Source organism: Falco rusticolus, chromosome 2 (genome assembly GCF_015220075.1).
Source record: "Falco rusticolus isolate bFalRus1 chromosome 2, bFalRus1.pri, whole genome shotgun sequence".
Classification (NCBI taxonomy): Eukaryota; Metazoa; Chordata; class Aves; order Falconiformes; family Falconidae; genus Falco; species Falco rusticolus.
This window is the reverse complement of record NC_051188.1, coordinates 88,745,689-88,771,183: the sequence shown is the minus strand read 5'-3', so window position 1 is coordinate 88,771,183 and position 25,495 is coordinate 88,745,689. Positions and strand designations below refer to the sequence as shown.

At 38.3% G+C, this 25,495-nt stretch overlaps 1 protein-coding gene across 2 annotated transcripts in view; it reads left to right on the top strand.

Moving 5' to 3' along the window:
• Positions 1 to 25,495, top strand: part of POLA1 (DNA polymerase alpha 1, catalytic subunit) — a 204,035-nt gene that overhangs the window by 57,721 nt on the left and 120,819 nt on the right. For both annotated transcript variants that reach the window (XM_037377112.1, XM_037377111.1), the window contains exons 27-31: positions 17,620 to 17,652; positions 19,247 to 19,339; positions 21,856 to 22,061; positions 23,336 to 23,468; positions 25,032 to 25,163. In XM_037377112.1, the coding sequence (XP_037233009.1) occupies positions 17,620 to 17,652; positions 19,247 to 19,339; positions 21,856 to 22,061; positions 23,336 to 23,468; positions 25,032 to 25,163 (597 nt within the window). The remainder of the gene's footprint in view (positions 1 to 17,619; positions 17,653 to 19,246; positions 19,340 to 21,855; positions 22,062 to 23,335; positions 23,469 to 25,031; positions 25,164 to 25,495) is intronic.

Here is a 25,495-nt window from a genome sequence, read left to right as displayed (position 1 = left end):
TTGTGTGACACCGGACAAGTGCTTGTGGGGAAAGAATGTGAACCCGATACCCCAGTGGCTGGGGGAGAGGGGAGGACCAGGGATGGGGCTCTGCTGCTGCTATTGTTGGGCCACTGGGCTGGGGTTGGAAAACAAGCAGCTTCCTTCTGAGGTGCTTTCATCTGACATAGCCCTTGTCTGAAACAAAAATAAATTGCAGTAATTTCCCAAGAGAAACAGGCTGATGTCTATAAACCCTAACTTTTTGGTACCCCTGGATGTGTAGGGCCACTGTGTTCCTGACCTGGGCTGTAAAGAGGGGGAGGGGTTGCTGCTGGACTGGCTACCTGGCCTCCTAATGCCATGAAAAGAAAGTGAGGTGGTAATGTAATTTTGCCTGGTGACAATGGGTAGATGCTTGGTAAGTTATTTTTAAATATACGGTGTTGGCAGTTAACCTTAATCTTGGTATTGGATTCATTTATTTATGTCTGTACAGTGACCTGAAAATGAAAAGCACTGTATCGTTGAGAAATGTCGACCCTTGTTATCTGACAATTTTAATTAATTTTGCTGAACATAAGGGTTGTGTGCATTTAACTTGGACTTTTACTCTTCCCACCTGACCTGGTATTAGCTTCTGGGGGGAGGTGCAGGACAGGTAGGACTTGTGGATGAACTTTCTCCACGTCTGTATCGGGCAAACGAAGCAGATGCAAGTGACTGCTGCCGTAGGGGCTCAGCTGAATGACTTTGTTTTCAAATTCCAGAAAATGAAAGCTTCAGCTGCCAAAAGAACAAAACAAAGCACCTGGTTTACCACATGGTGTAGGACATTCCAGCACTTGCAAAGAGGAAGAGTTGGCTTTAAGCCATCTATATTCTCGCGTCATTAGTGACTGCTACTAACTGTTGGATCCAGTTGCTGGCTGAGAAGGAGCAAGGGCTTTTAGAGTCTTCTCTGCAATTGAAAACAGTCATATGAAGAACTCCATGACTGCCAATTTTATAAGGAATAAGGATCTCACTTGTATCAGTTGCATATTTATTGGTTCAAACCATTCAAGCTTCATTATACGCATGTAGATAGCTCGTGGTGTTTGTTTGAAATCAGTCATTAGGGTCGTCAAGCATTCTGGCTTTATAAAAATCTAATTGATTATTTCTGCTGTGAAAGAGTTAATGAGGGATCACTTGTGGCTTTTAATTTTCAGCTAATTAAAAAGAATGGCAGTTTTTGCCTTGGCACTCACAGTTAAAAGTGGCAAGTACGGGATTTTTTGTGTGTGTGAGTTGAAGGGTGAGGAGGAGGGGGGAAAAGTTACATGTAAATCATTTAGCCATTAACCTAATGTGGTGGATTTATAAATCCTATTACTATAAGCCCTTTTCATTTCCACTGAGGCCTGACGTGTGCTTGATCCTGCTAATGTAAAATTCATTCTGTCTAAGTGATTACTGAAGTAAGACACTTTTAGTCAATTTTAATCAGATTGCATGAAACTTGCTTGAACAGTAATGTTAAGTAAGACATGGACACAGTTTGTCCATGTCTCAATTAGCCTTACAAATCAGTTAGACTAGGAATCAATCAGTGAGCCAAGTCTATGAACCTTTTGACACCTTATGCTTTCTGTGGGGGAAAAATCTATGCTGAGGACTAAAAATACAGGGCTTGGAAGCAAGATTAAGATTGTAATTTGGTGTTCTTGTTTTATGGTATGCTTGGCAGTCCCTCACAGTGTGTGAGTCCCTTACAATGCAGCCCTCATTGGTGTTTCAGAGTTGAGGCCAGTGGGGTGCTTCCCGTAGCCCATCATAAATTCCTGTCTCCGCAGCAGGAGCAGCAATTGGCCTGTTTTTCTGAAGCTGCTTCTGCTCCAAGATACATCTGTTATTTTGGCAGAGGGGGGCGAGGGACAGCTTATCTTAAAACATTCTAACGCCCTCTTTCCAAGCATTCACTGGGAACTACTGGCTTGGATTCATGAGACATACATCTTCTTGAGTATAGCTGACCCCAGTTTTTGTATACGGAGACATTAGTATGGAAGATATCTGCCTCACGAGCCCCTCAAATATTGCTCACTATTGAGGTCGGAGGTGGTTTTTGTGGAATGTCATCCTCTGAAAGACAAAAGAATTTGCTGTTTATAGTGTTTCTGCTGGACCATTGCTTTTTAAGTAGGCTTGATTCTGACATGGGCCTCAAAATAACTTTCACTCCATGCTAATTTACTCAGGTTTTGAAGACTTATTAGTAGCCAGTATCTTTACATTATTCTCGTCATGTAGAGTTTCTGTATTGGTAACAACTTCTGGTATTTTTTTTTTAATATATGAACCATTTCCTTTTGTTACCGAGATACTTGGAAAACTTGTCATGTCCTTGAAGGATTCTGTAGGAGTCTCTGTTGGTCATTTTGTTTTGCTGCTGTTGTTTATGGTGTCTTCTGCAGCACAGTGAAAAGCCTTAGGAGAAAAAGATGTTTCCAGAATATGGAAATAAAAATATTTAACACCAGAGACAGCAGATGTTCTCTCAAAGTAGGGAGCATCTTTTGCAGAAGTCCCAACTGCATGCACGTTGTGGTAGTGCTGGGGGCTTGGCTCTGTAACCTTGTGGAAGACAGGTTCATTGTAAATGACCAGCTTAGACTGGAGATTTTGTTCCGCCATTGTAGAAAAATTACCTGCACGATGATTTTGGTTTTAAGCTTGAAAATTCAACCACCAGCAGTGTCAGCAAACCCTTTTCAAAAGTCGCTCTAGAAGTCTGTATGCTATGGGCTTTGTAAGTTGTTTTTATTGCTCAACTTCCAGGCAATTTAAATATCTTTTCTCCCCTATCTAACCTGTTAAATTACCTCTCTCTCTCTTAGGGTGAGTGTACCTCATTTAGTCAGATGTTACTTGGTTGATGATGTGACTGCAAGCATGTGTGGAAGAGTGAGGAACATGTTTTTTGCTTGATTTGAATGCCTCTATGTCTTCTGTTTTCTGTTTTGCACAGTTACTGTTGGTCTGCCAGGTGTGCCTTTTTGAATGAAAATGAGAAACTTCTTTAGTGTAGAACTCTTAGAGTGGGGTTGGGATGAGGCTCATTTGAAAAGCTTTGAAATTAGATGTTAATTACCTTTCTCTTCTGCTGGATAATCTTCTGTACTTTAACCAAATAAGGATAATCTTCTATACTTTAATCAAATAAATATTCAGATACTTTGAATTTTCCATATTTCAGCTTTGTGACAGTTTTCTTATGTGCTGGATTGTAGCAGAGCAACTGCTCGTGAAAAGGGAGAACTGAAACGGAAAAATCATAGTAGTTCAGGTGGATGGGACATCTGATCCATTATAGACACATAGTTGGTCTGAATAACCATACAGTGATGGGCTAGTAGATGAACTGTCAAATATCAATTCTGGCTTTTTTTGTTGTGGGTGTTTTTTTTCTTGTTTTAAGATTGTAGCTGCCAGTATCAGAAGGTGATAAGCTTGAGAAAGATGTAATAAAGTCCATTCTAGATAATATTTTAGGGTAACATTTTTATTGATCTAAGTCAGACTGTGGACGGTTCTTGACTTTGAATATTAAAGTATATGTGTTCCTATAAATGCTTATGTGTACATATGGCCAAAATAAATGTCTAGGTTAATAAACATGAAGGACTCCGGATACTCTGGCTCAGAAAAGAATGTGAAAAGAAAGGAGGTTGCCATGTATATTTGCTGGGAAAATCCTTTCAAATCTCTTGTTTTGCAGCTCATCAGGACGTACTAAAATTAGTGTTACCTATGTCAGAAAGCAGCAATATCTCTTCAGTGTCCTGGAGGTTGGTAGGCAGGTGGTTTTTTCACTCAGCGGGTTTAATGTATCTTTTAATAAGTAAAAATTTCAGTAATCTTGAGTTTTGTATGGGCACTTGATACTCTTCTGTTCTCTAAAGGGAATGTGTGTGGGCCCTTTTCATGGTGTTTCTGTCATTTTAGTGGTAAGACTGACAGATTTTGGAGGTTTTTTTATTTACTGAAACACAGGAGGCTCGGTCTGAACATCAGGAAATGCTTTTTACTGTGAGGGTGACTGAGCCCTGGCACAGGTTGACCAGAGAGCTTGTGGAGTCTCCATCTTCAGAGGTAGTCCAAGGTGTCTGGACATGGTCCTGAGCAGTCAGCTCTAGGTGATTCTGCTTGAGCTGGGGGGTTGGACCATATGACCTCCAGAGGTCCCTTCCAACCTCAGCCAGTCTGTGATTCTGTGATTTTGTTTATGTATTTTTTAGTTCAAACCAGGTCTTGGAATACCAGAAAATTCCTATGGGGATTTCTAGTCTTACAATATATTCTGATCTTGCCTTCTGTTTTGGGGGTTAGTTGGTTCGTTTGTTTATTTCAGGTATCTGTTGCAATCTAAAGGCATTAAAAAGAAGTGTGGCAACATTTGTATCTATAATAGCAGTGGATGAAATCAGGACACTACTGACTAGTGCCTGTGGTTGGATTATTATGTTGGCACTAAAACTTCTCTCAGGGCCCTGTAGGTCTCACTTCAGATATAATTCTAATGAGGATATTGAATGACTGGTGTGACAATAATGTAAATTAGTGCTGGTGCTTTCTATTTAAACTGAAAAGTAAGAGCGAGAGAGCTTTGAAAGAAGGCTTCCTTGGCATATGAGTGAAAGCTGATTTTTTTTATTAATGATTCAAACTCCTGTAATAAGAAGTAGGAAAGCTTGTTAGGTATGTTTTTAGATTAAACAAAACCTTTAGGTTGTGATGTTGTTTCTTTAACAGAATTTGTGGGATGAAGAATTTAAATGAAAATTTACAAAGTCAAAGATTGATTGAGTTAAAGTATGTAGCACAAAATCAATCCTGTCAAATTGTAGGGAAATAAGTGAGACATTTATAAACATTGTTAATGTTTTAGAAATCTAGTTTTGTGCAAATGTGTTTTGAATTCTTTACAAATGAGATAACAGTAGGTCTAAATGACAAATTAAGGATTTAAAAAATAATCAGCATGCCTCTCTTGCAGTAATGGATTTATGGAGGTAGCATGCTTTAGTTGCATTTGTAATTAAGCTTTTTCCATCATTAGAATAAAAAAATTATTCCTGTTGAGCAATATCATTTTAGATGAATTATGTGGATTGAATGAGTGGCAAAACTCCACTACTTTAATCTGATGCATGGCTAAAAGTCAGTATTTGGATTGGATTCCTAGAGGGTCACGTTGAAAGGTTAAATACATTTGTTTGTTTTCCTGATCTTCGTATTTCCATATTCTTTACAATTAACAAACAAATCCATATCCTGTGGTATTATACAATGACAACTTAACAACTTGGCTTCATTAGTAATGAAGTCATCCTACTCTTAATTTCAAACCTTCTAAATACTGAAATGGGTGGGCTGTACATGGAGTGTTTAACGACAGACTAATGCATAAAACTAACTTCTGAAACTGTCATTTCTTTGCATGAGTTCATAGCCCTGAAAAATTAAATTGGATGCTTTGAAAACTTCTAACTTTCTTCTGTTTTTAAAAACAGTGCAAGGGTCCTCAGTTATGAAACAGGCTACAAGCCATATTAAAAATGCCTTAGATTACAATTTCTAGTAACTGACCAATTGACCATTAACTGCTGGAATCCTGAAGGCTGATAAGGTGGTCCGTTTCAGGAATTTGCTTTTGCAGGAAGTTCAGCTTTTCTCAACTGTAGTCCTCACAAAATAGCGTTAAGGAGCATGTTTCTGTTTCTACAGGAGCTCTGTGATGTCAAATATAGTTCCATTCTTAGCTCTTTTAAGTGTCTATACTACACCTGCTATTGTGGATGTCTCTGGATAGGCAGTAGTTCCCATTGACATGGGCTGTTTTTCTTATATATCCTTACAGGAAAAGTCTGGAAGGTGAAGTTGCCCCAACCCACCCTACAGTTCCTATTCCTGACTTACAGTTGCAAGGCCTATTTAACAAGCAATTTAGGATTATTAACTAGTAATTTTCCTTTGTAGGTAGTTTAAAAATAGCTAAAAACCTTAAATGAGCTTTTTATTTTTTAAAAAAATAATTTTATTTCGACACTGAGATCTAACTGTATGGCACAAATTAGCCATACATCTTATAATCATCTGGTAGGCAAGTAGATTTTATTTCTGACATGCTTTGTAAATGCTTACTTTGTTTTTGGGGTATCTTTTATGTCCTGAGGAGCTCCATCTTCTTTTTTTTTTCTTTTTTTTTTTTTATCAGACGTATCTAGAGAATTCAGGAAGCTCATTTTGAACAGGTAATCTAAGAAGACTGTTTCTGACTCTTAGACTCTCAGGAGCTCTTTCCATCCAAACCAGCTTCATCAAGTGCTTTACAGAGGTCACGCTGAATAAACAGGAAATCTGACTGAGACTTCATGCTATTAATCATGATGTTCCTCATTGTCTTTTCACATCCTTGGAGCAATCACAAGGTCCTTCTGTCTGAAGCAGGAAAGGTCAAGTGTCCGGTGTAGACTTGAAGCTTTTCTTTCCCTGATACCACCTAAGAAGGCAGTAAAGAGCTGCCAACAGGGGCTAGTCTGAAGAGACTGTGTAGAAAGGATTTGCTTTCACTACATGCTTTGTAAAAAACAAAGTACAGTTGTGAACCCTTTAGGCATTTGTACAAACCTAATCTCTCATCTTTTGCATTTGAGTAGCTTGGTGGAAACCTGAACATCCCAACATGGTTAGGAAGCCGAATGTACAGGAACTTCTCCTTCCTTAATTAGAGGGTCTTATAATGTGTCAGATGAGGAGCAGGTTATTTTGGAGGCTTTCAGAATGATCTTGTTCTTTGGAGTACAGAGACGAGCTAACTTAAAGGTGGCACTGAGTCACTCGGGGCATCTGCCCATCGGGAGATCAGGTTGTGTGTCAGACTTGGCTCTATGTGAGATTCAAAATTGCGTGTACCAAGTTCCCTTAGTTGAGGGGTGAGCGTGTTTTTACATTACTTGATTCTTAAATGTACCTGTGAAAACAATCCAAGCTATGTACTCTTTAACTGTAAACAATATGTAAGGATACGTCTTAAGGCTCATAGACTCAAAGAAGTTGAGGTTGGAAGGCTCCTCTCTGGATTAGTTAGTTCGGTCCTTTCTGCTCAACTACGGCAGCTTGGTCAGGACCATGTCCAGTTGGGATTTGAATATCTCCAAACATGGAGACTCCACAGACTCTCTGGGCAACCTGCAGTCCTTACAGTAAGGAAGATTTTGCTTGTATTTAAACAGCGCAAGACTTCGTATTTCAAGGGGGTTTTTTTTGCATTTAATTTACGCCCATTGCTGCTTGACCTTTCACTGGGCACCAATGAGTAGAGTCTTTACCATCATCTTTACTCCCACCCATCAGATATGTACAGACAGTGATAAGACCCTTCCCTGAGTCTTCTCCAGGCTGAGTGGCCCCAGATCTCTCAGCCCTTCCTCATATGACAGATGCTCCAGGCCGTGTAATTCTTTGTGGTCCTGTGCCAGACTTGCTCCAGTATGTGCATGTCTGTCTTATACCAGGGAGCTCAGCTGAATGCAGCGCTCCGCATGTCTCGCCAGAGCTGCGTAGAGGGGGAAGGAGCACCTCCCTTGAACCTGCTGGCAATGCTCTGTTGCATACAGCCCAGGGTGCCCATGGCCACCTTGGCCGCAAGGGTAGATTGTTGGCTCATGGTTATCTTAGTGTCTACCAGGATGACCAGGTCTTTTCCTGCAAAGCTGCTTTCCACCCAGTCAGTCCCAGAGTCCATGTGTAAGGAACTGATGTATTGATAATTGCCTTAAACATAGCTTAGTGTGGAACTGGTGCAAAGCTGTTCTGCTCAGATTGGAGGGGAACTGAAACGACACACTGTTACCTAACTTGGTAACCAGAAGATGAGGAACTGAGATGAGCTGCTGCTGCACAGTGAGCCGCAGTTTTCCTAGCTTGGTAACCACAGGATGGTAGAGGATGGAATGGCTTTAGGTCTCACGAGGACGAGATCTAGCTGGCGCTTCCTGGAAGAAACTTCTGCGATAACATAAGGCAACTGCTCATGTGCCCAGCAGGGGTTGCCTAAAACCCCTCACCACCACTGGTGAGGACCCCTGCGACCACAGCTCACACGATGAGCTCGCACAGCCACAGATGGCACCCACCCTCACTTTGTATGTAAATGGGACATTCTCTCGAGAGCATAAACCTGAATCGATGAATGCTTGGGTGGGACCACCACCACCACGACACCCAGGGTAAAGAGGGCCAGCAGGACACCGCTCGATCCATGGGTGGTGTTCTCTCTTTTCTACCTCCCTTTCTCTCTCTCCCTCTCTCTGTCTCTCCTCTTTCTTTTTACTGAATACTGACCAGATATAAGTAAAAACCTGTGGCACAGGACTTGCTTATCCACTTAAAATAATTGCCATTGAGCTGTCGTATCTATCCATGTGCCTTGTATTAATAAATCATAAACCTGGTTGGTTTGCGTGGTTTCACCTTAATTCAGTCCAATGGTATCACAAACTTGGCCATTGGTCCCAAGGGGAGGGAGGTTGTCCTACATGACTCCTTTCGGATCAAGACACCATGGGGTTATTCCTCCCTTGATGCAGGACCTGTTACTTCCCTTTTCTGAACTTGATGAGATTCCTGGAGGTCTTGAGACATCTCCAGGCTGTTGAGGTCCCTCTGAACAGCAGCACACCCATCTGGTGTATCAGCCACTCCTCCCTGGTTTGGATTGCCTATAGACTGGCTGAGGGTACACTCTGCACCATCGTCCAAGTCATTAACACACAACCCGAGCAGGACTGGACTCAGTACCAAGCCCTGGGTACGCCACTAGGGACTGGCCTCCACCTGCACTATGTGCTGCTGATCACAACCCCTGGAGCCCAGCTCTGCAGCTCGTTTTCAGTCCATCTCGCCGTCCACGCACCTATCCCATACTTGATCAGTTTGTCTCCGAGGATGTTATGGGAGACGGTGTTGAAAGCCTTACTGAAATCAAGATAAACAAGAGCTGCTGCTCTGCCCTTGTCCACCAAGCCAGTCGTCTCTTCACAGAAGGCTACCAGCTTGGTTAAGCGTGACTTCCCCTTTGTAAATCCACACTGAACATTCCCAAGCACCTTCTTGTGCTCTGTGTGTCTGGAAAGCAGTTGTTTTCACAATTAGTTGCCCCATCACCTTTTCTTAGGACTCAAGGTGAGGCTGACCAGCCTCTAGATCCCTGGAATCTCCTCCTCCTTGCCCATCTTGAGGACAGCTTTGACATTAGCTTTCTTCCAGTCCTTAGGAACCTCCTGTGATCAACATGACCTTTTCCACCATGTTTCCATGACACCAGTCAAGTTACAGTCCTGTAAATGCATGCAGACTTCTAATTTCTCCTTTTTGTTCCCTATGCTGTGTGCATTAATGTACTTGCTCTTCAGAGAGGCAGCCAGTCCTGCTGATGCCCTGAAAAAGTGCGTGCTTTCTCCTTAATGCTGTCCTGGAGACACTTCCTTATCTACAAGGATTTGCTTGAAGAGGGCCCCTTCCAGCCCTGTGCTGTTGATGGTGATTAGAAGGTCCTTCCTGTTCACATCATGGCCCACCCTTTGCTTCCCATCGTGGTTTGTGACTTCCTCATGGACATGCACTCCTGTCTTTGTCAATCCTGGTTTAATGCTCTCCGTACCAGGCTGGGCAGCCTGTTGGCACAGATCGTTTTGCCCCACGTAGTCAGATCGATCCTGCCTTGTCCAAGCAATTCTTGGTCCTCAAAGGGAGGTCCGTGAACGTAAAAACTGAAACCCAGCTGCTGACACCAGCTGCGAACCGTGGAGGATGAATGAGTATTGTTTAATTTTATTAAAAATGCTTGTCACTTTGTCTAAATGTATCTAATTTAATGTAACAAAATTAGATGCTTTATGAAATGATAACGTTTAAGAAATCAGGTAAGAGAACTTTCTTTGGAGGATAATCGGAGACTAAAATACTTTTCTGAATTTGAATAGATGTTGCATGGGTAGACAATTGCTTAGCTGTGATGAGAGAACAGTTTAGTTTTAAAGCAGTTTAAACCACTTACAAAGATTATTTTTTTTGATGGACACAATGTTCATGCATAATCTATTCATTACCAAGACTAGGATGTCCTCCTATCTCCTATGAAATTTCAGGATCGTTTTCAGTGAATATTCTTGTATCTAGACAGAGATTGCCTTGCTCCATTCACTATAGGTATTGCAGAATGCCTATGGTTCTTCAAGAAAAAGGCTGTGTTTTTCAGTAGAAGTCCTTTTTCTTTTAAGAATACTCATCAGGTAGCAAGTGTTTTCTGCATCTGTTCTTCTCTTTAGCACTTGCTTGTCTTCCCCCAGCCCTTCCCTTTTCTCCAAACACAGAAGTTGTGGTTATTACTTAAAAAGATGCTGACCAGGAGAGCCTTAGAAAAGTAATCCAGGTTCACTGCCTGCCAACTAACTCCATACTTCCTTGCTGCCTTAAAGGGACTTTCTTAACAACACACCTTTCATTTTGCAATGAAATTTTCTTTAACAGTTGGGAGGTAAGGGAGGAGGGGCTTAGGGAGTTGCAAGTCCTGTTCTCTACTTTTCACTAAAAAAAAGTAGAGGGGGTGGAGATTTCGTTCTCAAGGAGTTTCTCGTCACCTTGGATAGTGCACTGAGTTTATCCACTCCTTAAAAAAATATTTCAGTGTTTAGAGTATTACCTTTGTTTCTTTTTCTGGTTTACAGAAATACTTAATCTTTTTGAAAAACTGTCTTTACTGTTGGTTCTGAAACCTACTGCCTGATTTCTCTAGGACTTCTAGTTATATGGCTATGAGAGTGACTTATCTGGGAAATAAGACAGTATTCGCATTCCTCTTACCTCAAGATTGAGAGACAAGCTTATATATTTGAAAGATAATTTCTGAAACTATAGTTCAACTTAAACCTGATGTGAAGGATGGTATGGTTATTCTTCCCTTCTTGGAAACAGATTTTGCGGTTGTTTGGAGGAAAATCTCTGTGTTCTGGTTTAAACCTTGATTGCTTTCTAACTTGTCTAACTAAACAGGAAACCTTGGTTTATAAGTAGTTCATTTTAATTATGTACTGTTCTTGTAGTATTATATCTTCTAGTGAAAGATTGAGTCTCTGTTTCTGAATGTGTTAACCAGTTGAGTTTGGGGAAACAAAGCAAAGTAAAGCTTTCCTGTCTAAATGTTTGTTCATTTCACTGAAACAAATGCTGCTGTTTCCTCTAAGGAGGATATACTTGTCCATATGCATTTAAATATTGAATAACTTAACACATTTTGGTTTTATTAGGAAATAATAAATGATGCTTGTCATATTCTTGCTTATTAGTGGGTTTACTTGTGGTTTACGATAGTTAGCTTTTGATGTAGTTGCAGTGTACTTGAAATGCACAATGGGTTTTCTTATTAAAGCTACCTCTGTGTCGTATGGTTAAGTACAAAGTGTTCATCAAGCATAGATTTATTTAATAAATTTAAATAAAAAAATATTCTTAAGAGTCAATGAGCTGAAATTGGTTTAAGCACTGTGTTCTTCAACGTGGTTTAGGTGTTGTGGATCTTGTTTTTTCATGGAGTGGAACAGGAAAAGATTCCCTCCTCCTTCGTTTGTTCTAGGTTTTCAGTTTTGAATTAATTGGTCAGAAAGACAATAATTCTGTGGGTGGGCTATGAGCCCTGGAGCTTCTCTGGGAACTGCTACTGATTGTGGTGTTTGGTTTCTCTGGAAGGAGCATTACTGAGTCTGGAGGGTTAGGAGATGCCTATGCCATACAGACATCTTTCACAGGTAGTTATCCACCTGGGCATTGTATCCTTAGTGCTTCTGGGAACACAGAGTGGGGTCAGAATTGGATCAGTTGCCTTCTGCGCACTTAAGCATTCAACTTCTGTTGAGCACTGTTTCTCCATTTCCAAGATTTTGAATGAATTTCCAACACAGAAGTTTTTGGGTGGGTTTTTTTTTAAACTTCTGTCCAAAGCTGTAGCACTATGTTTCATTGGGGTTTTTTTTCTTTCATCCAAATGCCAAAATAATCCTTTCCAAACTAGTCAAAATTTGCTTTAGTATAGCATGGTTAATAATGCATTGTGCAGAATAACCAATAATTGTACAGTTTGGGAAGGAATTAATTCTGATTTTCCTGTTCTCTTCAGCAAAACTTACTTTAAAACTTACTTTAAAATTTTAAAGAGGTAATTGTTTCTGGCTCCAAAGGAGCATTGTCTTCAAGTTGTAGTTTGATTTGCATATTCACCTTCAGTGTTTTACAGTCATCTTTGCATTCCTTGTCAGAATGTGCAAAGGTACACATTTATTGTTGTGTTCAGCAAGCTTCTATTGCTGCCTTTTTTGTGAATTTTCTTTTGTTCGTGAGGCAGAAGATCCTACCTTTTGTTGACATATAAACATGTATCGCTGGATCTTTGAGTACACTGCTTCAGCTCTTGGAACCATTCTCCCTTTGGTTTTGGGGCACCATCCAGTACTAGTTTTGTACACAGCAACTGTTAAAGTTGTATTAATGTCTGCCAGTTTTGTTGGGTGGAGTATGGACACTTGGTGTCCCAAACAAACAAGCTATAAAGAAAAATTATGGCAACATGGGGTGTATTTCGCATGCTGTTAATGCTTCCTAACAGCGTACACTTTTCAGAAATGTAACTTTGAATGTGTTGTCTAAGTACAGCAAATAACTTGGTAAAAGCTCTTTGAAACAGACTTATTAATTGTTTGAATCTGGTCACTCGAACTTTTCTCAATCAAGTTCATTGTCTAATGAAAAGGCTATATTGTGATGCTTCATTCCCTGTGGCAAACAAGGCTTCTTTCACTTTTGCTTATGGTATATGTGCCCTTTTTGTCCAGTGGTAGAAACATTTTTGAAAATCCTCCTTAATAAAATCTTTTTGCAGCATCCTTTGGCCGTGGTTTATTAGTTCTAGAGGCTACTTACTACAAAATACTAGCAAAGCTGGTGAATAGGTTGCAGAAGCACAGAGGTTCAGAAATGCTTCTTGTGTGGGTTATGAGTGGTGTTGCATACTGGAACACAGTTCTTCCTGCTCATGTATTCCTCTGTGTTATGGGAAGGACTAGCTAATATGAATTACTAAAGTGAGTGACAGAATTATTTTCTTAGTATATAAATGCATGAGTAAACAACTGAGGTGGAAACAAATATCAGGTCTACACTAGATAACTAGAGGTAGTCTTCAGAAATACAGTTTTTGCCAAGGCCCTAAGAGTGTTAGTTTTTCTCCCTGTGCAAAGTGAATGCATAAGTGATTCTGGTTTTTAATGCAACTTTGGTGGAATATTTTTGTAATTCTGGTCAGTTTTTTCACTCGTCTTAAGTCTCCCTTTCGTTCCTTCTTGCCTGCAACCCCAGAAATCTGCAGAAAATGTGTGTGTCTTCAGAAGAAACCTTTGCATCAGCATGTTAGTTTTGTGTTCTGTCCTATTGTTTTTTAGTTCAGGTATCAGCTTGTTTTCACATAAGCGTCCTCTCATTGAAAGGGACTCTTTAGTGATTTTTAAATAAGGAATCTTTAAAAATATTTGATGTAATGGATAATAGTAAAGCTGTTCTTTGTATATTTATTTATAATAATTCCCTTTCTTAAATCACATCTTCATTTAATTAATTAATTAGTGAGTTGGAGTAGAGTTAGGACAGGAGATTTTGCAGTTCGATGATTGCTTGTCCGCAATTACAATCTTTCTGTTTGTACTGACTCGCAGTTCATGAGCAAGAGAATATGTGTTGCTAGTTTTGCTTTTACAAGAAAAAAGTTAAAATAGAATTTCACAGATGTTCACTGTGCTGAGAAGTTCACAGGTTTTTAGAAGTATATGTTTGGGGGGGGGGGGGGGGGGGAGGGAGCATGGCTGTACAGATGAGTTGCCAGGCAATTAATTCTTCCTACTTGGATTGCCTGCAATAGGAGACAATCCAGCTCTCATGAGCAGCACAACATTATTTGCAAAAGGAAACTAGTGAGTAACAATTTTCCTATTCTCTTTCTTCTTTCTCCTGTCTTCCTAGCCGCACCATAAACCTCCCTCCCTTTGCTGTGCATTTCTGAGAAACTGCTAATGATTGATATGATAGCAGTGCTGTCGTTCTTTTTAACAAAAAAAAAAAAAGAAAAGAAAAAAAAAAGAAGAAAAAAAGAGTAATTTTTATTCTAGGTATTTTAATAGAGTCCCATTAAGGATGTATTGCTGACTGAAATATTGGCATGAAGGGCTCTCACTGAGCTGAGCCCAGGAATTAAGAAGTCAGGAAATCGGCTGCTGCATTGCAAAAGAACCTTGTGTGACACAGTATCTCCTGATTGGGGGGATCATTACTGCTATTATGACTCGACTTGCGTAGGAATTTTAAATTTCATCTGAATGTCAGTAATAACCCTCTTAGCAAATTATCCTGAATAAAATCACGAAGGCATTTTATATAATAGGTGTTGAATTACTGGATAGATTTGCTAATTAAATACTCTTTGTTCTGCTGCAGTTGACATTACAGGGTAAGATCTTGAACAATTATTCTCAACAGCTGTACTTTGTTAAGGGAAAAATTAACTACAAAGTTTATTTTTTTTCTACACTTGAAGTTGGCAGATTTTTGAAATGTACTTGAAAAAAATTCCATCATCCAATTGGTAATGAGAAGATAAATATGCAGGTGTTGCTGTGAAATCAGATAACTACCGACTGCCTTATTAATGAATTTAGCAAGCCTTTATAACCTTCTGTTTTGTAGCTGTTGGCACTTGCAAGTGATCTCCTGTTGGAACGGGTAGCACTAGCATATGCCAGTCACTTGATGAAGTTACCTTGTCTGTGACCCTCTTGTTATTAACTACATCCACTGCTGTCACTGGAAACAATTGAAAAACAGTCTTTGCACAGGGGTAATCCTATTTGGAAAAAAAATGTTATCTTTCTAACTATTCATAGATAGCATTATTTCAGAGAATTAAGTAAAAAATGCCAGAGATTATCAAGGGGGAAAATGGTAGGCTGCCTTTTCTTTTACATGTAAACTCTTCATTTCTCTGTCCAATTTTAAAGTTTTGTTTTAGGGGCTTATGTTTGCTTTTGGAGTACTAAGGGAAAGGCATAACCTTTCTCTGTAGGTGTTAGCTAATAAGTGAGAGAAGGAGGGTGGTGGTGAATAACCTGGAATTCTGATTACTGTGTATGAAATTTGATGTCATGTACCAGTGATACGTGTCTTTAGAATAATTTCAAAACTCCATGGAAAGGTGATGGGGCGATGCTGTCTGAATCACTTACTAGGAGATGAATAGGAGTGGAATATCTTTTTTAAGCTTCTGATTAAAATGGAATCGGGTGTGTCTGAGTACATACAGCCTAGGGTGAATCTGCAGTTAAGATTCACCATTTTCCTGTTCTTTGTCTACATAGAAGATTGAGGCCAGCTGAGCTTTTTGCAGTTCAGGACTTCAGCAGAGTTCAGGCATCACATTGTCTGAGTACCTAGTTTGTGGCATCAGTGGATGGACTTTAAACCAACTGGCCGTTTTGAATTTTATCCAGAGACTGTAAATCTATAGGTATTCATATGTGCTTGGGGAGTGACCCTGATAAGGACATTCATTGTGAGTCAGCTGTGTCAAAGTTACATCATGGTTTGGAACCTAACCTATCCTTAAGTGCCTTGAAGGGAATGGTATATTATGTTTGCTTAGTTCATGTTTTTGTACTTTGGGAGACTTGAGTCCATCCTTAGGTGCAGCAGTTTCTTTTTTTAAAGATGAAAGTGGCTAGAAAATGTGTCTGAACAGAAACTATTCTGTTAAGTTTGTAAAGTCAGGCATTGCAAAACTAAGAAGGCTGGGGGCATACAGCTTTTGGTGCATAATTCTGTGGTGCATAATTTAAAACAAACTGAACAAGCATAGTGGAGCATCATACTTCAGTATTTATAGCTGTGATAGTTCAAAGGTTCAGAAATATCAAAGAAACTTGCCATTAATGTTGAAGGAATGACAGTGTTGTCATTCTGTTCGTGTACTGTTGTTACACAGAGATGGACATGTCACCGTTGTTTCAGAATTGTTGGCCACCGTAGCAGTAGTCAATATTGCAATAGTCAAGACTTCTGGATTCATTTTAGGCTCCTTGGCCTTACAAAAGTCATGAGATTTCCCTGAAGATGGTCTTACCCCCACTGAGTGTGGCCAGCTCTTCCCTTTTTGTCCTTTTCTTTCCTCATCCCTGCTGATTCCTACTGCTCAGCACCCTGTCACACACTTCTTGACTACAAGGCATAATTCTGCCTTTTTGGCAAATGTGGCCAAGGAGTATTGCAATTTGATGTATGAAAAATAATAAAACTTAGACTAGGTTACCCAATTTAATATAACCTGTCAAAATAGTGCATTGCCTGACTATCTTTTAAGCTGGAGTACCAAATTGTTTGTTTTAACCTTAGACTCTGATCTACCATAGCTATAACAAGTGGTTCAAAGTAATCCTCTTTAAGAAAATTGAAAGTATAAATATATACAATTAGCAGGACTAGCCGAAAAAGAGCTGAGGTTTATGCTGAGTGGGAATGGAAGGAACTGAAACCAGGGAACTTGGGTCTAACCGGCTGGAATCTGGAGCTGTGTGCAAGAGCAGCAGCTTGCTGACAAGAAAGAAAATGGGGAATACGGTGGAAACATAGCCCGGTGACTGCAGGAGCGGGCCAGATGTTGGTTCTCATGCAGCTGCCAAGCCCTTCCTGATGCAGCAGCGACACATTTGGTTCATCAGGCTAGTTTTACTTTGTCTTTTCTGGATTACAGCTGTATCTGGCTTCAGATGATAGCTGTTCCACACCTCTCCGCTACGCTGACCAGTTTTAGAGGTGGAAGTAGTCGCCTACTCATGTGAGGTCTCTGTAGCTGTTTCTGAGGTTCAGAGAATTGCTTTTCAGAGCATTTAGGGAACTTGGCTGAGAAACTTGCCCATTGATTCAACATCAGTTTCCTATCTCTATCCCAGCTCCTTATCCCAGCTCCTTGTCCCAGTTCTGGTTTCCCTAAGGAGCTTAGGTTTTGATGACCCATTTTGAGGTCATTAGAAAGGTAATCAACCTTTTGACTAAGTTGTTATTAGGTGAGCACCATCCAAGCTATACTGAATAAGACAGGATGTTTTTGGGGAAAAACACAATGACATGGAGAGATAAGATGATGGAGATGAAGGAGACAACTGACCTAAATTACTGAGAGAGGCTTAAATCTGGCAGTTCCCAATTAGGTTTTATTTGAGTATTTGATTCAGTGTTCTTTTTTTCCCAAGGTAGAATGTGTGTGTGCACATGCAGTTTTGAGATTTGTTTTAATCTTGTTTTAGGGGAGTTAATAATGGCATTAATGCAAGGTCAGATGAGAATTTGCTCATGTAATAGGAGTGTTGAGGTGACTGTGTGTGGCCAGGTTTGCTTTGTTTTGAAAGGTGAGAGCATTTGGAGTTAGCAACCTAATGGATATGTTTGCATATGTTAGCTTGTAATTATATCATACACTAATCTTAGATTATTTTTTTTTCCCAGATTTTGATGCATACCAAGGAGATGGTGCAAAAGGTAATGCTGAGCATTTTCATTAAAAAACAACCCTTAAAGAGCACACCTGGTGAAATTTTTTTATTCTAGGAGTACTGTAGCCCAAACAGACCTGAAATCACTTCTTAGGATGCCTGGTTTACAAATGTAATCCTTCCTAATGGATTATAGCTTTTTTCTTTTCCTACCACAGATATGATCTGGCCCCTGCTTGAAGCCTATGTGTGACTGTTTCAAGCAAATTAGTGACAGTGCTAATTAGAGTTTACTCATAGACCTGTTACACCATGTGTTCTAGTGTTTTATTATGGTTTATTTTTTGGCATCCTTTAAATTCTGTCACAGAGTGGTTTTTTGATTATATGGAGTTTAACATGGACATAGCCATGCTGCAGTTTTTTACAGCTGCATTGACTTTCCACCACTGAAGACATCAGGTTTTCATTTTTTCAAGTTAATATTATGTAATTGGATGCGTCTGCCTGGGTTTTTTTTTCGTCACATTTAATGGTGGTGTTGATTTTTCTTTGCACTTTTGTATGCACCTCAGGCTTTTTTGTGTGCCTCAATTTGTCTAGAGTTTGCTCCATTATCCCAGAGTATTTATGGCAGTATGGCTCATGTACACAGTCTTTTCCAAGTAGGGCATTTGAATTGTGCTCAGAATGAAAGATAATATGGAGGGCAGAGTGTCAGTCAGAGGAGTCGAGTAGGTGTTTGTGTTCATCTCCAGGTGTAATTGTTTAGTAGTTCAACCTGGGGATACAAAACTTGTGGGTTGTAGTAGCTAGATCCTTAGCCAAAAGGAGTGCCTTGTTCCCTGAAAGATCTGCTGCCCAGGGGAGGACTAACACAGGTAATTACATTACAGCAGAAAAAAACAATTGGAGTGGGAAGATGGAAATGTGAAGCCACATGCATAATCTGAAAAAGTATAAGAGCAGTAGCCTAATCTGGATGGTACTGTGCTATTCTCAGTTACTGTATCCACTAGCCGATACTTTATTGTTTGAAACAGAATATCTACTTTTTTTCTTTTTTTTTTTAATCCAGAATATTCGGAGATGAGGGATATTTATATTGCATTTATTATACTTTTGATTTAATGTAGACTGTATGGAAGGCAGTAGTATAGTGGTGGCTGCACATGGGATAGGATACCTGACTGTGGTATTCTCTTGCAAGCACATGGGCTAAATGCCTTATCTGAATAGCCTGAATTTGTTCAGCAGTCTTTGAGTCTAAGCAATCTTGTGTCCTAGCAGTCCAAAGTTATTTCTGATTAGAGTTCCTGCTGTTTCTCAAGATTAGATTTGTTCACTGACTTATTTTTCTAACATTCATTTAGTAAAATTTTAACTACTTATATTATGTACACAAATGAACTGTGTTTTTTTTTTAAATGTATCAGTGATTTAAGTTTCATTATTCTCTTAAAAAATGTCTTAATGAAATATACAGACTTCTCAGTAAAACTTACTTTACATTCTTCTGCTTTTTAGTATTTAAGGGATAACACAGAGATAATGATATTTTTGAATCTTTAAAATGAGGTGGGACTTTAAAAAGATGAGGTCGTTCTGTTTTGTTTTTCAAAGCAATTTGTTTCATTTAGATGAACCTTGAAGTGATTTATGGAGACACAGATTCCATTATGATAAACACTAATAGCTCCAATTTGGATGAGGTCTTCAAGCTGGGGAACAAGGTAAGGAATTTTTTCTATTTAAAGCTTTCTTACATGTCTGTGTTGTAACACTGTGTGGAACAGCTGGTATTACGAGAGGACTCCATGGCATAAGCAGAGAATAGGCCATGAGGAAGAATCTGACAAGGTGTGGAAGCTAGGGAGTAGTGAAAGATCAGTGCCCCATTCTTCAGGTGTAACTATTTTGTGCATTTTAAAAAGTGATTAAATTACATGAAATGTTTCATTGTATAATGAGCCTTTCCACCAATCCTAAGTTACCAAGAGACTATCTGAATACTTGGTAAGTCAAAATGTAAGGTACAATTCCTCTGCATTAGCTCCAATTATGTTAACACAATTTTTATTTTAATGGGTTTTGTTTCAACATGAGATATGTCTATCAGTTTAATTTTGTTTAGTTACGTAGTATATTACACTTTGTGTGCCATCAGATTTCCAGTGATAAACTCAAATATTAATTTCCAAGGTATTCTAAGTATGGAAAAGATCTGTTTGATTAGCAGTTGGCAACTGACAATGTGGAAGTTATGTGGCACTCTGAAATTGTGGAAGTGAAGTGAGAAACATTTCAGAACATTTTAAAGAAAGGATGTAAGAGAAGTTGGTTTTGAAAGATGGAAAAAATTGTGATGAAAATGAGAGCTATGGAAGCTCTAAAAAACTCGAAGGCGTAGAGGTTTTTTTCAATATAGTATTAAACAAAACTCATGAAATTTTAATGCAAGAGTGGTTCTGGGGTTTTGGATTTTTTTTTAGAATACTTCTGCCTTCATGCTAAATTAGTACTTTGAGAAGTAGATGTATGTCAGGAGCATGGAAAAAGGAGTAATATCTTGATGTTATAACCAAGTAGTAGGAGGGCTGATGGTGTGGAAGAAAGCAATCTCTCTTTTTTTGTTTGTTTGCCACAAACAAGACTAAATATAATTTCAAGTATATATACAGTAGCGTGTAAGAAAGTTTAATCTTACTCTAGCCGTCTGTGTTTGTGTTTTCATTCTGGTTTGGTTTGTGTCCCTGTACTCATTTGCTGGCTAAATGCTATAGAGGAACAGTTAAATAATAATAATTTTTATAAAGACTGACAGGATCATCACCATAAGTTAAATACTTCTGACTTTGATTCAGGTTTACTGAGAGAATAAGTACGTTTTTGAACTTGTTGCCTGCTTAATGATTCTTTCTGAGTTAAATCTCAGGCTTTTTTATTCTATGTACTTCTGTATCCTGTGTCAGTTGGTTTTGATTTTTTGTTGGTTTTTCTTGGTTTGGGTTTTTTGGTTTGGTTGTTGGGGGTTTTTTATTTAAAGAGACAGACATGTTTTGATCAAAATTTTTGTATTGTGTACTTGATTTGAGAAAGGAATAAACTTAGGTCTGTAAATAAGGAACACTCTAATTTAGCATCACAATTGTGAAAGTTGTGGCTCTCAATACTTTTTTCTGTGGCATAAAAAAGTGGTTCTTATGTTTCTTGTTTCCCATTTTTCTTGTTTGTTTGTTTATTACTCAAGAAAGTAATGGTAACTTTTTTGAAAACACTTCTGTCATTTAGGTTTTCCTCATTTTGCATAATTCATATAAAAAAATTTCGGGAAAGATCATTCTATCTGTTGATGAGGAACACTAAGAAATGTCACTGTTCTATTGCATAATAATTTCTTCCGCAAAAATTCATGTTCAGAGATGAGGGATATTTACACTGCACTTATACTTTTGCTTTAATGTAGACTGAATGGAAGGCACACAGGTTCAATACAGTCAATTACTGTGAGAGCAGTTGGTGTATGTACCCCTGTTCTGATGTAGTGTGAATTTATCGCCTGTCTTCAGTGATGAACTGTTCATCCAAGAGATTAATTTTGGTTTTCTACTGGAGAAAATTCTCTCATCTTCTTTCTGAATTTTTGAATTTTTCCCATCTACCCTTGTCTTACTGGTTTCTGGTTGTGTTCACTCCTGCCCTTAACCTCCCATTATTTATATCCATGCCCATTTTAGTCATTACTCAGCAGAATTTCATACTTTTCTCATTTTCTGTGCATCCTTGTGAGTGAGATTTGCCAGTATACTCCATACTGCACTGTTGCTGATTTTTAAACACTTGGTTAGTATCATGTTAAAAAAAAAACCAAATTAGAAAGACTTACAAAAAATAGCAGAAAAATGTTCAGAAGAATTGTTTGGGTGTTTTTGCTTTAACAAACAAAATGCTAACACTTCCCATGCTTCTCTGCCATGCTTGATTTTGTTAGGGAGTTAGATATGCCAGGCTGTAAATCCTGAAGAAGCCAATGGGTGCACCTTAATTTTAATAGCATTTCATAGTTACTACGGTGTGCTTAATTTCATGATTAATGATATCTGACAAGTCTTTAAAATGTGTATGCAAGCACACAGCGTGTAATGTTAATTGTTTTAAAACTTCAGAATGATACACTTCTAGATGGAAGTTAAATTTGTCCATAGTTATTAAGGTGTTGCATTTGGTTTTAATGTTGGTGCATTTGCAGGTTAAAAGTGAAGTGAACAAACTCTATAAATTGTTGGAAATTGATATTGATGGAGTCTTCAAGTCCTTGCTACTGTTAAAGAAGAAGAAATATGCTGCCTTGGCTGTGGAACCAACAGGAGATGGGAAATACATAACTAGACAAGAACTGAAAGGACTGGATATAGTCCGAAGAGACTGGTGTGATCTTGCAAAAGAGACTGGAAAGTGAGCTGCTTTGTGGCATTGTCCTCTTGCTCTGATTTAAACAGTACATGCTTCATAAACATTTGGTATCATGTGTCTGTTTCCTGAACAGTGCAAGCTGGTAACTAATACCAGTTTTAGAGCATCTTTACTCATTGTTGTAGGAGGTGGTAAATGTTACATTTTGGCATTGGTAACAGATTATACTTGCGCAAGGCCGATGTCTCTAATTTCAGAATTTGTTTTTGCATCTTCTGTGGAAGCTGTGCATTTGAGTTGTCACAATTTTGTATATACAGTTTAATAAACCACAGATGAAGTCTTGTGAAAATGATAGGTGCTATCAGCATTTGGAGTCATAGGTTTTAGGCCTGATCTTTTGAAAGATGGTTGAAGAAGCTGGTGGTCAGCTCTTTCAGTATCCTCTGATAATGCTGGAAGTGCAGATGCAGCTGAGGAGATGATCCATTCCCCCAAGACTGTTTCTCTTCCATTTTTCAAATGAGATTCTTCTGATAGTTCGTTATGACAGATACTGGATAGCTGATTTATTGATCATCGTTGCACAGGGTATTTTTGTGCTTAAATTCCATAAAAATACATTTTAACACTGTAGAAAGAAAATTGGAGCGGGTGGAGAGCTGGTCATCTGGGGGCTGACTCAAATTATATTGCGTACTGCCTCTTGAAAGCTTAACTTAAATTGTGGTCCAAATGTATCCAAAAATGAGTACTTTTTTACATCTGTAAAAATATACCACACACTTGCTTACTGTTCTTAAGACTTGCATTTTCTAAGAAAAGATGCATCATAATAGAAGCAAATTTTTCCAAGTTAGGAATGTATTAGTAATTAAAGCTATACAAATGTTTGAGAGTGTTCTTTAGTGACTAACTCTTCTGCAGCTGGCAGATCTTCCAACCACATTTTACAGAAATAGGCAAGACTTTGCTTACTTGATATGTTCTCTTCTCCCCCATCTTAAGATACCTGCTATGCAATAATAAATGGAAAAATGAAATGGAAGCAGAAAATAGAAACCAGTTGCACTCAAAAATTCCAAATCACTGTTTAACATTAGAACTATTTACAATAATTTGCTTTTAGTAAAATAAGTAAATAAATAAAACACAACATAAAATATCCTAGCAAATTTCTATAAATTTTGCATCATGCTTCATCCTCAGGCTCTTTAATTTCTAGAGGTAACCTGGGGAAGAGAGAATTTTGTTTATTGTAATGGGTTTGGTTTGCATATCTTAAGCTTTTCTTTGTTTCTGGACTGTTTTTACAGCTATATAATCAGTCAGATTCTTTCTGATCAGCCCCGAGACATAATTGTGGAAAACATTCAAACGCGGCTAATAGAAATCGGAGAAAATGTCATCAACGGCCAGATCCCGGTAAATCAGTTTGAAATAAACAAGGTAAATGATCTCAACTCTTTTTTTGTCTCAGAAAAACTTTACTGTTCCTGAATGTATTGACTGCTGATAAAAACCTTTTTAATCTTTATGACACTGTGAAATATCAGGAGTTTTATTAGATACTGCATAGCATGGAACGTACTGCAAAGATCCTACAATATGAGAAAAAATATTTTGTGGGGCTGGAGGTCAGCCTTGCTTCCTCAGAATAAGAACTTTGTGTCTTATTCCATCCTGCTGTCTTCCCCGCTGATTCTGCATGTTGAGAATGACATGATATCTCATGCTTTCAGGAGAAATTTTCTCCTAAATTGTTACTTAATATTTCAGGTTTAAAATACATAAACCAAAGAATTAATTGAATCAAATGTTCTGTTTTCTAGAAAACCCGTATAAAATCATACTGTTGTTAGTTTCCCTTCAAATCTCTGTGGCAGGAAACTGATAGTCATTTTGAGAGCTCATTCAAGACTACTGCAGGAAGAAGTAAAATGCTCTGCTTTATCTACAAGAGTTTTAGCAATGGCATTGTGGTTTTGGTTTATTTTTATGAATCCTCAATGAAATCTGTATATTTAAATTCAAAAGCCTCCCCTGTCCCTGCTAGAGGTGTGTTTCACTAATGAATTGGATATTACATGCCCCTCTCGTGCGTCTAATAGATTTCCCAAATTTGCTCCATCCAAAAATCTCGTTCTTTTGCCAGCTGGATATCTGTCTGCTCTGTAACACTGTGTTAATCAATCAGTTAAGAAATGTGTTCAGGTTGCCATATCAATGTTAGAGAAAGCAGTGATTTTTATGGTTGTCTTAAAAAAAAAAAGAGACCATTCTAATGCAAATATTATAAGAGTACTAGTGTCCCAGTAAAAGATATATATGGAATAATTTTCACTTTAAATTATGAATGTTCCTCTGTTTTACTGCTTGGGAAAAAACCCCAATGTATTTCATTGTTAAGACGAATTTCTAAGTTGCTTCTAAGAATTAGGATTGATAAATATTTAAATAGAATTTTATTTCATGCAAAGGAAGAACCCATTGTGGAATCTCAGTAGTATGAGATAGGTGGAAATACTTAAATCCAGTTGTATTTTCTAGTTACAGAGCTTGTTAAATACATTTAACTACTTGATACTCAGGTTTACTTTATGACCTCAACTGGTGCAGGGTAATCTCTGGCTTTATTTTTGTATTTTGCATAATGTTTTCACCTTCAATTTAGTTTGATTTTAAAACACTTGCATTATATCTGTAACTGTTTTGAACTGTTGTGCTTCTAATGTAATGCATTTTTCAGACAGTAATTGTAAAAACATCTTCTCATTTTATTAATATAACAATTTTAAAGTATGAAGGACTGGTACCTAGACCTTAATGTCTGGAAAATACCTTTATTACAATTTTTTCAGCTTACTTTTTTGTGTTACAAATGTACTTGTGAATAGTGGGTGGATGACAATAGCTACTATATAATCTTTCTTTTAAAACTCTGAGTTGTCCATTGCTAAGTAAAATACTTTTCTCATAGTTATGTTTCTGTTTCCTGCTTTGATCTCTTAGGCATTGACAAAAGATCCACAGGATTATCCTGACAAAAAAAGCCTGCCACATGTGCATGTTGCCATGTGGATAAACTCTCAAGGAGGCCGAAAGGTGAAGGCAGGAGACACAGTGTCATATGTCATTTGTCAGGTAAAAATGTCTTTATTTACAGCTAAATACTAGGTATTGTTTTGAGAGATTATAAAGAAACTCAACACAACTCCTGGAAAAAATGTTTTGGCATTTTTTTGTAGCGGGAATATGTTATAGTTTAAAACGGTTTTCTGTCCTAAATGTAGTTTTATAGAGACAGAAAGATCCATTGTGATCAGCTTAGTTCATCTGACCATTTCCATATCATGGCTGATAAAATTTCCCTAATTAATTTCTGCTGGGATCTATAACTTATTTTTAAGGAAAATATCCAGTCTTCATTTTAAAGAGAAGAAAATTCTGATGGCAAAAAACCTGTCGTTCTCAGA